Consider the following 14,704-nt stretch of genomic DNA (forward strand, 5'->3'; position numbering starts at 1 on the left):
AAAGGTACATCAGAGGGAAAATACCCGGATGATGTCCAAATTTGGCTCGAATATACCTTATGGTCGATACTATCGTGTGAGTTTGATATTATGAATGAACTGTAGTATGAATGGTATCACGCCGCCATCCACAGCCTTAATTCACTACGAAACAGTGAAATGCCTGGCTTATTTTTTTGTATGAAATATGAAGATAAAATATTCAAATCAATATTAATTATGATATTTTGGCCTAAATATATTTGTAAAGCAAGATACGGCTTTCGAAAGGAGTGGATAGGTGCAGTTGTCAGAAAGAAACAATTGGAGGTGGCTGACGCCAAGGTTCCGCCATTAAATCGGTAACTGATCTGACACAGGGCAGTTCCTAGGTATTTTGGCGCCCTAGGCAAAGCCACTCCCTGCCGCCCCACCAAAGCATACCAAATAAGTGTTAAGGGGGGGTACCCCCTTGAAAACTCATCAGTTTAACTTTTATTATATTTGTACAGTGCCCATTTTTCTTTTTATCCGCCCTCATTTTTTTTTTCCCTTTTCTTTCTCTATTCCCGTTTTTCTTTTTCGGCCCCTTTTTTTTGCGCCCTCTGCGTTTGCCGCCCTAGGCGACCGCCTTACCTGGCTTAATGGTCAGAACGGCCCTGATCTGACAGCATATAAACGCTTTACCAGGCAGCCTACTGTCAATAGGTGATCAAAAGAAAGGTATGTGAAAGCGCTTACTTCGCTGTATATTTTGTTATCATGATTATAGACCTATTCAATAAAGTCAAATGTTTTAATTTCTTTTTTTTTAATATCTCGAATATTAACTTTAAAAGCCAGGGGAAAGTGAGGGAGTGAAGGAAGGAGGAGTGAAAGAGGAAAAGCGGATGGGCGAAATGGGAGGGGACTGGGGGAGGGAAGAAGTCAAAGTGAAAAAGAAAGAAAGAGTGGAGGGAGAAGGAGAGCGAGGAAGTGATAGGCCCCCTAATGTGTAGGCTTAAGAAAGAATAAGTACAGAGAAAATAAAATAAAGGAATGAATAAAGAAAATAATAATTATTATTGAAATTAACCACATAACAGCACTAGGCTGCTCATAGATTTTCAACCAAATTGACCAATTCAGCATTGATTTTGCGCCCCTCCAAGTGATGAAAGTCAAAATTTTCAGCACAAAATCAATTGAAAGAACATTTAAAGACCGATATTCGACTTCTAGTAACCAAAATTAATTAGTGGTAGGTCTTATTTGTCCAAAGATATTCTCGGGTGGGGTGGGTGGGGTGGACGGGGTTGGGGGTAGGGGCGCCAATTTTGTTTCTTGCCCCGGGCGCTACCAACCCTACTTATACGCCACTGCCGGTAAGTGCAATTTCTGGATCAGATATCAAGAACTTTGGTTACTGAGTTCTACTGATCGTGATGAATTTGTTCAACCAGTCTCTTTAGTTTTAATTATAATTTTACGAATGGCGTGTATCATCTTCGACGCACATATCCTAAAAGAACTGAAATGCCAATTCTCGAATAAATGCATAGCCATTGTAATAATACACACTAATTTGAATTGTTATTGACGTAGCTGAACACAAACACGTGTAGGACTTACTCCCTACAAACTTTTATGAGCTCGTTGAAAATAAGATAAAATTATAATGGTTCTTCATGTACGGAATGACCAGTTGAATGACTAAACAGACACTGGCAGTGATCGGGAAAATTATGAAGCTAAAATCGCCATTATCTGCTGTCAAAACAAGCTTTTTGTGGGATTGGAAATGGGCTGTGTTATTTAGTTGTTTCGCCATCAGAGCTTTGAAAATCGGACCAGTGTGCTGGGGTGTACTTCTACGACCATTGAAGGATCAATTTAATCATGATATATGGCTCCTTGGTATGATAGTTTCTATATCAAATTCATTTGGCGATTTCGTAGGTAAGAACCAAGTACTTAGCCAGGGGGTTGCAGGGTGCTACCGCCATCATAACAAAAAGTCCACTTTATTGTGTACATATGCTTAAATATGCCTCAAAAGAACCAAATTTTGGAGAAAGAGTCACATGGGTCTGCTTTTTGAGTGAAAATGTTATAAACAGACCCAACAGTCCAGTCAAAAAAATTTTTTTCCTGTTTTGCTAGTACACTCTGCCGTTTCGCTCACGAAAATTAAACCATGTGGGTAAATTGCTCTTAGCTTTAATCTAAATTTTATACAAGGTTACATGTGTGTATATGAAGAATTTAGTTGCCAAAGCCCTTACATGCACTTTTTGACTTTTTTGGGAAAAAACAGCTTTTTTTTTAATTGTGCAATTATTATTTGTTCGATTTGATTCATTTTGGTTTTGGATCAAGTGTTGATGAATAGAAGCTAAAGGAATAGGTTTGGTACAACTTTCGAGCCTTCCTATTTATTTTATATCGCGCCTTTTGTGGATGTAAGGCCTTTTGCAACTAGATAAATTTAACTTCTAGAAACCACCTTTGCAATCAAATTCGAGCACATTTATTTGCACAACTTTATGTAATTTTACTAATGATTTCAAAATCAAAACGAAAAACTGAAATATCTCATTTACTTTTTTAATTATGAATTTTTAATTAAATTCGGCAAAATGCCATTTTTAGTATTTCCGAAGCTACAACTAGTGACAAACTCTAATGAGCTGTGACATCATCACCCAATTTACATCTCGCCGTCCACATCCAATACAATTGGAGCACCATTGGCCTCATGACATATCATTTATACACAAATGCACTAGAAAAAAGGTTTAATAGTGTATTTACTATGCAAATAACCACTTTCCTTGCTCCACAGTGTATTAACCATTTGCTATGCTAAAAAGCCTTCCCAATTTTACGTGTTGAAGGCCACACTCTCCATACCTCAGTAAACATCAAAAGAGAAGCTGTTTTCCGTGTCAAAAAATGACACGGAATTTCTGGCGCACTGTATAATATTTGTGTAATGGTTTGCCAAATATTGGCATATAGTGGTGTCCGACCAATTATCATATTGCATGGTATATCAAAGGGAAAATACCCGGATGGTGTCCAAATTTGGCTCGAATATACCTTATGGTCGATACTATCGTGTGCGTTTGATATTATGAATGAACTGTAGTATGAATGGTATCACGCCGCCATCCACAGCCTTGATTCACTACGAAACAGTGAAATGCTTGGCTTAATTTTTTTGCATGAAATTTGAAGATAAAATATTCAAATCAATATTAATTGTGATATTTTGGCCTAAGTATATTATACTTCATACTTAAATATAATAAGTAAGATACGGCTTCCGAAAGGAGTGGATAGGTGCAGTTGTCAGAAAGAAACAATTGGAGGTGGCTGACGCCAAGGTTCCGCCATTAAATCGGTAACTGATCTGACAGCATATAAACGCTTTACCAGGCAGCCTACTGTCAATAGGTGATCAAAAGAAAGTTATGTGAAAGCGCTTACTTGAGCGAGAGGTACCTTTTGTACTCATACATTCCACAGTTGTGATGAGTAGCTGCTAGCACAAAAAGGCACACTTAAACCGTCGATGTGCAATTGTGCAGTTATTTACCACCTACCTTATTTGAGGCGCATCATTTAAATTAACGCGGCGTGGCTGTCAGGTAATAGGTCCATTTCTATCTGCGTCGCTTTTTATCAAGCAACTATTTCGCTGTATATTTTGTTATCATGATTATAGACCTATTCAATAAAGTCAAATCTTGACGACAGAGATCTTAAGAGCGTCGAGAACTGGAAAAGCCAAGGGTAAGTGGGCGCCGTATCATTAAAAAAAAAAAAAAGAGGAAAAGCGGATGGGCGATCGAAAGGGAGGGACTGGGGTTGGGAAGAAGTCAAAATGAAAAAGAAAGAAAGACGAGAGGGAGAAGGAGAGCGAGGAAGTGATAGGCCCCTAATGTGTAGGCTTAAGAAAGAATAAGTACAGAGAAAATAAAATAAAGGAATGAATAAAGAAAATAATAAGTTAAGTTCGACTTCCAGAGGCTTTAATGGCAGAGTGGTTTTGAATACATAATCCTCTATAATCCTCTAGACGTTGAAGTTTCTGCTTTTGAACTGCATTTCGCAAACTCTCTATCCTCAACTTGCTCAAGTACCACCACGACCACACTGCGTTTTACACGCTATTTTCATCCCTAAATCATCCTGTATAATTCCCTGATTCCCTTGATAAATTTGAGACTATTTTTGCATTTTTCTCAAAAAATAATAACACACTGATAACAAAAGTGATGTATATTATAGGGTGCAAGGAATCCAGTTACTACATTGGAATTCCAGTGACTCAAGACAAGCGGTACGTTATTTATGACAAGAAGTACCGCTTGAATGTACCTCATTTCTTAACATATAATAACGAACCACTTATCTTGAATCACTGAAATTTCAGTGAAGTAATTGGATTCCTTGCACCTATAATATATATAGCTTTTGTTACCAGTGTGTAGTTACTTTTTTTGGAAAATACAAAATTAGTCACAAAATTTATCAGGGGGTGTAGTACCACCTTAAACTTCTGGATGTGCACTGAAATGTGCAAAATATTATTGCGTCTTCATCTTTGAAATTTCCTGCTCATCACGAATCTTGCTTGCATAGACAACGGAAATAATTATGACTGACCCGGCCCGGATGATGATATGGAAGTCTCCTTCGCAGACAGTTTGGTGTTTGTGTGGTAGGATGGGAACCAAACTAGCAAAATTCAATGACTAAATCGAATGAACTCAAATTTATTGCAAACGCTAGCTAAAAGATTGTGACGTTTATGTAACTATGTATACAATGAATGACTGCTTAAAACACATTTTAAGATAACATTACATTTGTTGCGGCCCGCTTTTTCTTTCTTTGGTTTTTATGGGTTTTTTGGTGAAGCTCAATAGTGTCTATCCGTCTGTCTGTCTGTTTGTCTGTCTGTCTATCTGTGTCTCTATCCCTGTCTTAACAGTCTCTTTAGTTCAGTAATCAAAGTTCTTGATATCTGATCCAGAAAGTGCACTTACTTTGTGTACGTTTCAGCAACACTATTGCCTTTGTCAACACTTGATGATGAGTGATTCCTACTGGCAACCGACGGTAGTTGTATCTCCAGCGTAGGTCTTGGTGTTGCCAGTTGATTTTCCATCTGGAATTAGAAAGAGGAGGGGCACCACCATGAACAGAGACGACGGACAGTATTAACTCTCACACAGTTTTGATGAGTTTCTAGAACTGGGAACAAGAAAATCTCCAAATGGAAAATCAACTGGCAACACCAAGACCTACGCTGGAGATACATCTAGCGTCGATTGCCAGTGTTGCTGAAACGTACACAAAGTTAGTGCAATTTCTGGATCAGATATCAAGAACTTTGGTTATTGAGTTTACTCTACCGATCCTGATAAATTTGTTCAACCAGCCCGGTCAACCAGTCTCTTTAGTTTTAAGTTTAATTTTACGAATGGTGTGTATGCGCACATATCACTGAAAGAACTGAAATGCCAATATTCGAATAAATGCATAGCCATTGTAATAATACACACTAATTGTTATTGACGTCGTACTGAACACAAACACGTATAGGACTTACTCCCTACAAACTTTTAAAAACTCGTTGAAAATAAGATAAAATTATAATGTTTCTTCATGTACGGAATGACCAGTTGAATTACTAAACAGACTCTGGCAGTGATTGGGAAAATTATGAAGCTGAATTCGCCATTATCTGCTGTCAAAACAAGCTTTTTGTGGGATTGGAAATGGGCTGTGTTATTTAGTTGTTTCGCCATCAAAGCTTTGAACATCGGATTGCATAAATCCTTCGGTGTACTTCTGCTAACATTAAAGGATCAATTTAATCAGGATGTGTGGCTCCTTGGTACAATAGTTTCTATATCAATTTCATTCGGGGATTTCGTAGGTAAGAACCGAGCACTTTATAGCCTTATAGCCAGGGGTTGCTGGGTTTGATAATTTGATCCTTGCATGGTGTGTCTTGTGCCTCGTCAGTTGCACTTCCCTGGTTGGAGACACCATTACATTACCCACTCTGTGACAATTTCTGAACATGTAATGTGTGATGTGTGGGGTTTTAGGTGGTTGGTTGGTAGGTATACATGTTGGTATACCTATTGGCATGGGTAGATATATATATATATAGGTACATTATATGAAAGGAAAGTAGGCAGGTTAAGGTATGTACTTGGAGCAATGTGTGCTGATTTTCTTTAATTGAATTGAGAAAAATTATATAATGACTGAATGGATCGGTCGATTGATGGAATTGATGATGTATAGCATACTTGATTCCGGGACTTGATTGATTGATTGATATATTTAGACCTATTTGAATTAGCAAAGCCCTGTCCCTATAAAGGGATTTTATTATATTAATATTTAGGTATTTCATTAAAGATATGGTAATCTATGGCCAAGCACTCCCTTTATGAGGGGCCAGTGACAACTTTGGTCTGATTGGATCAGATAGTTTCACATATTTTTTTTAACTCATTATCGTGCATACATTGAGTTTCTGTATTTATTTTTTGATTATATTTTATTAAGTGCTGGTAACCTATGACCAAGCTCTTCCTTTTAAAGAGGTTTGTATTTTCTCAATCTTTCCTTTGCTGCGTATACCGTACACTCAATGCCACTATAAGTAGTAACACTATTTTTATCAGGTCGTATTAGGTCTTAAAGGAGTATTTCGTGATCCTAACATCCTCTTTTTATGACATTTTCAGTAGATATCTCCGAAAAAAAGCTTATTCCCAAAATTTCAGTTGATTCCGATTTTGCGTTTGCGAGTTGTGCATGACTTATGTGTAGACAATGTGTTGTAATTTCACGATATCTTTGGTAAACGAATTAATCTGCAAGAAATATTTTGTACATAAACATTATGTATCCAGAGGTTTCCAGTGATATAAAAATCTCAACTTTTTGTGAGAAAAGTGTGGGGGGTGATGCTGTGGATCACGAAATGCCCTTTTAAAGCCATAATGTACGATCTTATAATATGAATTTAGTTTATTTTTTTCAAACCTGATTTTTTTTGCATATTTGTAATGTTTACACATGTCCCAACTTGTACCTAAATGGAATCGGACAAATTTGTTGTGTTTGTAGGTCAACAGAGTAAAGTTCGACATATTATCATAATTTAAAAGTTATGATAATATGTCCTCCCATAGAACTGCATGTTAAATGGCCAAAATAACCAGTGGGGTTTCTTTCACTTTACCTTGTTATTTCATCTTAAAATGGACAGCAACCCTTCTCGGCAGTTATTACTAATATTATTTCAACATTTTGAATAAAGAATAACAAAATTAAAATTTGACGGAAATCGTACATTAAAGTTTTAATACTTGGAGAGTAGGCCTATGTTAGCTTACCTATAATGTTTACAAAAATTCAAAAAATCTGATATTCGATGATTTTTTTTAAGAATCGCTGATAGTGTCTTTCAAATGCAATTAACACACGTGATGACGTTTTACCTACTGAATTAAACGCTGTTTGGGTAAATTCAATAAATATTTTTTTAGTGTAACCGCTAGTGAATGCACCTGGTTTCTCTGATTTCACTGTATGGCTCTAAAGGCCAAGTGAACGTTTCTAAGAGTTTATATTATACTAATAATTATTATTATTGATATGTTATGACAAATTTAATTATATTGTTTAAACAATTAATTAGTTGTATCAGCTGCAACAAAATGCTAAAAAGTTAATCATAGTATATATTATTCTTTTAAGTCGATTTAGAATTCTTTTCTTCATTTTTTCAATCAATCTTTATTTTAACAAAGTCTTCGAAAAAAACTGCCCTCGCTGGCGCATATGGGATGCAGTTACTTTTAGGGAACACTTTTAAAAGTTGGAAAAACAGTGGCATAATTGATGGGAATTATATAAATAAACATAATTTTTCACTAGGTTCAACGTCGCAAAAAATAAAAGAGACAAGCAGAAAAATGATTTCACCCGTGAATCGAACCCAGGACCTCAGGTTTACAAGACCTGTGCCTTAAAGGAAGTCTCCGGCAATCACAACATTATGCCTTATATGTTAAGAAAATTATCATCAAGCACGAATCACATGGTTTTATTTTAAACAAACTCATATTGACCATTAAAATAGCCGTGTCTCAACTAGACTGGCCCCCAGTCTCGGTTCGGTTCCATCTCTGGATAATGTAACAATAAATAATTACGTAATGCCCTATGAAAAAAAATGCCAACTCCCCCCCCCTTATTTTCTTCAATGCCAAAACCCATTCCTCTTCATCCACAAATCGACGCCACTAATTACACCCACCACAGTCAACCATGCAGCAATATAGAAATATACTCGTATTATAAGTGAACGCGAAAGTCCATTGAGCGCTGATTCCGAGACTGGTCCAATCTGTTAGAGATCTCACTTCCAAATATTCGTTCAACGAAGCACGGTGATTCCGATGTCAATTACGAAAGCCCCGCCCCAGTTTCAATTCAAATATGGTAGCACAAAGCTATGCCGCGGGATGTGACGCAAGATCGGATGGGACACTTGTCAACAACTGAGAGGTATTGAGCTCAAGTGGCACGCGTCTGATAGACCCATGGTACGCGCAATAATAAAAGGCAACCACTCGACTCGGACTTAGGCCTATTGTCCATATTGCGTACATTATCGCGTGCGGTTTGCAAATGTTTGCACATCATTTAGCTAGGGAAACCTTTTCAAATATCCCCGCGCTGCCAAGCTGCGTTGATTGGTCGGATACAATATCGTTGTTTAGTCGCTTACACAAACGTTAATGTAGTGAAAACATGGACGTGGTATATAGAAAGATTGCGTGACTCCAAATCCGTAAAAGTGAACTTCCAGCAGTTTGTGGGAGCTGGAAGTCAAATTGCTACAGACTGGGAGGGTCCGTGTATTGGGTTGATTTTTAATGCTATGTAATCTACATTACCAGTCGTTCTCCACGGACCCGAGGGAGGGTCTATGTCTCAACACGCGATATTCAAAATTCGCGGGCGCCGAAATTATAGTCTGCATGGTACTCCTCGGTTTTTGCCAAATTTTCAAAATTACCTAATGACAATGTTAATGACCTTTCGCTGGGATCACTGAATGGGCCTTTAAATGGGAATTTCGTGATCGTCAGCCTCATCCCCACTTTTCACCCAAAAGGTTGAGATTATTATACCACTGGAAACCTCTGGCTACTTAATGTTTATGTACAACAATTCTTGCAGATTAATTCGTTCAGCAAAATAATCGTCACCAGAACGAAATACAACAGTGACATATGGAGCAGTGTAAAGCACATAATCATGCATAACTAGTAAACGCAAAATCAGCTTTAAATGCTAACAAATATTTTGCAATAAATTTTGGCAACATTTTCAACATTGTTTTTCTTTATATAATGTAATGTGTTTCTATTGTTAGCGGTGTGTTTGTCTCTCTTTTGAATTTTTAGGACCGTTAGTTGGTGGCATATCCAAGCGACTTGGATGTCGTGCAGTTGTAATGCTAGGTGGTTTCATCCTCTGTTCAGGATTGGTATTTGCTTCTTTAGCAAACGATATTAGTCAGTTCACAGTATTTCTATTTCTTGGCATGGGTATGTATTCTTATAGATGAAAAAAATAATTGTAAACTGGCAAAAGTAGGCTTTTTTGTAAACATATTGGGCAATCTTGAAAGGAAGACGAGCAAGGAAAATGTGACCGAAGCGGGACTCGAACCGGTGACCCGCTCTGCTAGTTCAGTGAGATTAGTATACCTATGTCGTTGAGAAGTATAACCCTCCCTTTTTCTTTTCCTTCCTTATTCCCCTCAAATATTGTTAGAGAGCCCAATGTCAAAAGTGCTTTCTTCACTTAAGGTGGTACTACACCCTTGATAAATTTGGGACTATTTTTGCATTTTTCTCAAAGAATAATAACACACTGGTAACAAAAGTTAAGTTATCTCTTTTATACACACATGCGGCAGGACAGGATGATATATTTTTCATGTGCTAATAACCAATTTCACACTCAAATAGATTTGTGTATCTATAGACGAATCCAACGAGCCAAGTGATGGTCAGAATTCAGTCGGCCATTACTGGGTCCCGTCTGCACCAAACTGGTGTTGTTACTGCCCAATTGCGTGGATTAAATCCGCTTAAAAATCGATGTTAGATTCCTTTGTGTTGTAAACTGTCATCATTCTTTTGTCTACGTGTAACACAGGTGATAGAATGCAGTTTAAAATACCCTCCACGGCCGCATCATTTCACATTTTAGGTGAGATGGAGCCGACGGAGACCCAGCTATGGCTGGCATTGAGGTGTAGGAATGCGTGAAATTGGATTCGTTTATAGTAGCCTTCCGGAATTTGCGTGATTCAGATCGCGGTCTACATACTAGGTTGATCTCCGTATCAAAAATGACGAGTTCCCATCTTTCATTTCAAATTTCATAACCCGATGCCTTTAGGTTAAATTGAGGGTTTAGATTTAAGGTTGAATAATGTATACTGCTCCAAGAAAGTATCCTTACACTTGGAAAAATAATCACAATTTCAAAACTGAACCATATTGGGCTAAATTTGTTTTTTTAATAGATGCACTATCTAATCCGGCACATTTTGACATCCCATTGAATCCAATGTGACTTCAAGAAGCAAAGTTACAAGCATTTGATTAGACGAAGGTCCTTTTAAAAGCGACACACTGGCCTATTCAAAACTCCACGGAGTAGACATTTGGTTTGAGAGTGGTAAATGGCTAATTTGTGTGTGTCTTTAATTTAAAACAAAAGGAACAAAAGAAAACTGAAACAAAAGAGCTGACATTTAAAATGAAAGTTATGAAAAGTACAGAGAAGTAAAAACTGAAATGAATACTGCTTTAAATAAAGTTTCATTGAAGAAACTATGTTGTCTCTTTGTTGCGCTTGCTGGAATCTTTTCTACACCTTGTATAGGCCAATTTGTCACTTTTAAAACTGAACCTTCGTCTATTCAATTGCTTGTAACTTTACTTCTTGAGGTCACATTGGATTCAATGTGGTGTCATAATGTGCAGGATTAGATAGTGCATCTATTACAAAAACAAATTTACCCCAATATGGTTCAGTTTTGAAATTGTGATTATTTTTGTAAGGATACTTTCTTGGCGCAGTATAGTATTAGCCGGGAGTATTAGCTCCCCTCGTTATGCAGTTGTAGCTCGAATTCAAACGGTATTCCTTCGGAATCATCAGAGAAATATATCTTTATGAAACAATGTAACCCCTGTTGTTTTGAACATCTATTTTCAGGTCTTGGATTTGGTTGCACAAACGATGTCCCGTTTGCTGTAATGGGACGGTACTTCCAAGATGACTTCAGTCTTGCCAATGGCTTTGCCACGACAGGTTTATTTTATTTATTTCTTCTTTAAGTTGAAACAAGCAACAGCAATCAGTGCCTAGCACTGGATATGCAACATATTTAATAATATAAATAAAAGGAATCAAAAATTATTACCAGATACATATACTAGAAACAAGAAATTAAAGTGACATAAGATTATTACCATATAGACAAAAAAGAGCAGGAAATTATTAAAATTCCCCATAAACATGATAAATAAAGCAGCACTATTGGATATTGAATTTGTTTCTGATTTAAACATGGGTCAAAACGGAAAATTTCTTCAGATTTGGAAATAGTCTCCAATTTTTTGTCTTGTAATAGCAATCAAGAAAAATAAAAGAAGTTTGCAATATCTAGAACATTTGGTTACCTAGGAAACATAGCAAAATATGTCACAACCAATAGGACTTTGGGTATTGACCCGTTTCACGATGCTACCTTGGCAACAAAACATCTCAGGTATTGTAAACTAATCCTTATTAAAATTGTTATAACAAGTCGAACAATTTCCGTTTTCGAGACCATTTTCATCAAAATCGGAGGAAAATTCTGCTTTGACCCATGTGGACGATAAGTCGTAGATAGGACAAACTATACATGACCTTAATCCTGATTTTGGAATATTTTGGAATTAGATTTAACAAATTTGAGCAACTTTCAATTTTGACCCTTGCATAAGCTTTAACCTTGCAATTATGGCATTCCATCATCATCATCATCATCATCAGTCGGCTGCGAAGCTTTCTCCAACTATTGCGATCTTGGGCAAGTGAAACAATTTTGTTGGCTGCAGCATTCCTTCAGTATCTCACAGGAGGTGCTGGACATACTGTAAGTACAGTGTGCGCGGCCATCCCGGTTTCCTCTTCCCATGTGGTGGAATATAAAGGGCATATTCTTTCACAGGCTCGTCATCTTCAAGACGCAGTATATGGCCGAGAAATTTGAGTTGATGAATCTTGACTCTGGCAACCAGTGGAGTGGAGTTCGTCAGATTGTAGATGGTTTCATTTGGAATCCGATCCACACGCGTGATGTTTAATATGACTCTGTAGCAAGATGTTACAAAGGCATTGATCTTGTTTTCAATTTCAGCAGCAAAATCCAGGTCATTCAGCATCCTAGTAGGAAATCTGCTTGACCGACGTGGGTAGGTAACAATTCCAGCGTCAATTGAAGTTGATTTCTTCAGAAGGTAGTCTACCAGAATAATGAACAGGAATGGTGCCAACACATCACCCTGAAGCACTCCAGTTGTTACTTGGAAAGGCTCTGCGATACTTCCGTCTACCATAACGGCGTTATTGGAGTCTTTGTACAGCACCTAGATGGCATTTACCACAACATTTGGTATTCCATAATGCCGCAGCACTGAAAACATGACGGACCTGTTGATGGAGTCGAAGGCGTTTTTGAAGTCCACAAAAGTAACTGTCAAGGGAAGTTGGTACTCCTTGAAGCCTTCCATGATCCTCCTCAAAATGTCACTTTGCTGAGCACAGCTGCGACCTGATCTAAAGCCAGCCTGGTTGCTTCTCAGTAAAGGATCAATGCGAGGTCGGATCCTGTCCAAAAGGATCTTGTTGTACACTTTTGCGGCAATGGACATAAGCGAAATACCACGGTAGTTTGTCATGAGAGAGAGGTCGCCTTTCTTTGGTAGAGGAATGATTACATTTGTGACCCATTGACGTGGCGGTGTATTGTTTTTCCTAATAAGTGACCCACAATTCTGTCGCTAGTATTGGGCTCAATTGAATCGGTTTTCGGTTACTAGTATTGAACAGCACTCATAGTAAATATTCATGTGAGACATTTTTTTTTGTTCATTTTCAGCGAGTTGACCTCAATTGACCTCGGTTGATCTCGGTGTGTGACCTTGAACACTACCATTACATGCAAGTTCACATAGTGCAGCTATGGTTTAAGTTTGGTTGCAATAGGATTTAAGTTTTAACCAAAACTCTTGTATGGTGGTATTTTAAAGACCTTTACCCTGTTCCCCAGGTAAAAAACACCTGAGATATGGCAAACTAGTCTTATATTTTGTTTGAAAGTGGAACAACTGTCATATGAGGCTGGAAAGGAAGTGATCATATTCACGAGATTAAACTGACCAAGTATTTAGAATTGAGAGCAGAATGCAAGGATAGAGGGTGGAAGGCTACTTGCTACCCTTTCGAAGTCGGCTGCCGTGGTTTTGTTGTACACTATTTATAAAAGTGGTTGCGAGATCTAGGCTTCAATAGAAGAGAGATGGTTAGCAGGGCAGCATCAGAGGCTGCAGAATCAGGATCGTCGTGGGTGTTATCCAAGTATATTCAGAGGAGTAGATAATCTGAAAGTGAAGTGCATCATCAGTATCCTCAGCCAGATCAGGCAGGTCAGCTAGCCACATCTTTTACTTGTTCTCATTTCTTCATATCAACTCCAGTTAGCTAGGGTTAAGTGATTCCAGCTGCATGGTAGGATTAGATGTGCCGAGTCCCGTTAGCTTACTACAGACTAGTTTGGTCATCTGGGGGTACATATACACAGATCCCCCTTTTGACGGTGATGGCGTATCCCCAGGCAAAGCGTCTTGGGTATCCCCAGGCAAAGCGTCTTGCTTTGTCAAGCTGGCATAGTATGGGTGCTAACTGGTGCTTAATTTCTTCTTTTGGCTGGCTGGCATGTGCCCGATACATTTACTGAGAAGCAGATTATTTATTTAGCAGCACATACTAGAAGCATATATTAGTTATAGTTTTATTAGTAGATCACCAGTGGGAGGTGGTGTTTTTCACTGCAGCCCCCCCCCCACCACCACCACCTCGAGGGAGTCCTGATTATGAGTGGGTCGAAACTCCCCAAGACAGGTTGCAATTAACTGATGGCCCGCTAGTGAATGCACAAGACAATTTCCATCTGGTCTTTGTGTATATTTAAGTTGTTTGATAAAACAAGTGGAACTACTTTTACCACGTTTTTATAAATGTTTGACCCCTGTGGAGCCAAAAAAAATCGGGTGACATGGTATCTCCTTGACGTACTCCCCTTCTGATAAAATTGGTTCATTGCCTTTACGAAGTCTTAGAATAGTTGTGGCATTGGTATAGATTTCCTGGATGGTCATAATGTAGATGGTGTTTATGCCTTGGTTTTTGAGTGATTGGATGACTGCATTTGACTTTCCACCGAATCAAAAGCTTTTTCATAATCCACAAAAGCAAGGCATAAGGGCAGCTGGTATTCCCTGCTGTTCTGCTGGTTCATTTTCGTCCAGTTAGAGTGGTCAATCTGTAATTGTGAAGAGTTTATATG

General features: G+C 38.1%; 1 protein-coding gene across 1 annotated transcript in view; it reads left to right on the forward strand.

Annotated features, from left to right (window-relative positions):
- The window catches only part of LOC140142350 (monocarboxylate transporter 2-like), a 32,297-nt gene that overhangs the window by 3,041 nt on the left and 14,552 nt on the right, over window positions 1–14,704 (forward strand). The window contains exons 2-3 of the mRNA XM_072164319.1: window positions 9,474–9,617; window positions 11,305–11,400. Coding sequence (XP_072020420.1) covers window positions 9,474–9,617; window positions 11,305–11,400 — 240 coding nt within the window. The remainder of the gene's footprint in view (window positions 1–9,473; window positions 9,618–11,304; window positions 11,401–14,704) is intronic.

The sequence above is a fragment of the Amphiura filiformis genome, chromosome 20 (genome assembly GCF_039555335.1).
Source record: "Amphiura filiformis chromosome 20, Afil_fr2py, whole genome shotgun sequence".
Taxonomy (NCBI): domain Eukaryota; kingdom Metazoa; phylum Echinodermata; class Ophiuroidea; order Amphilepidida; family Amphiuridae; genus Amphiura; species Amphiura filiformis.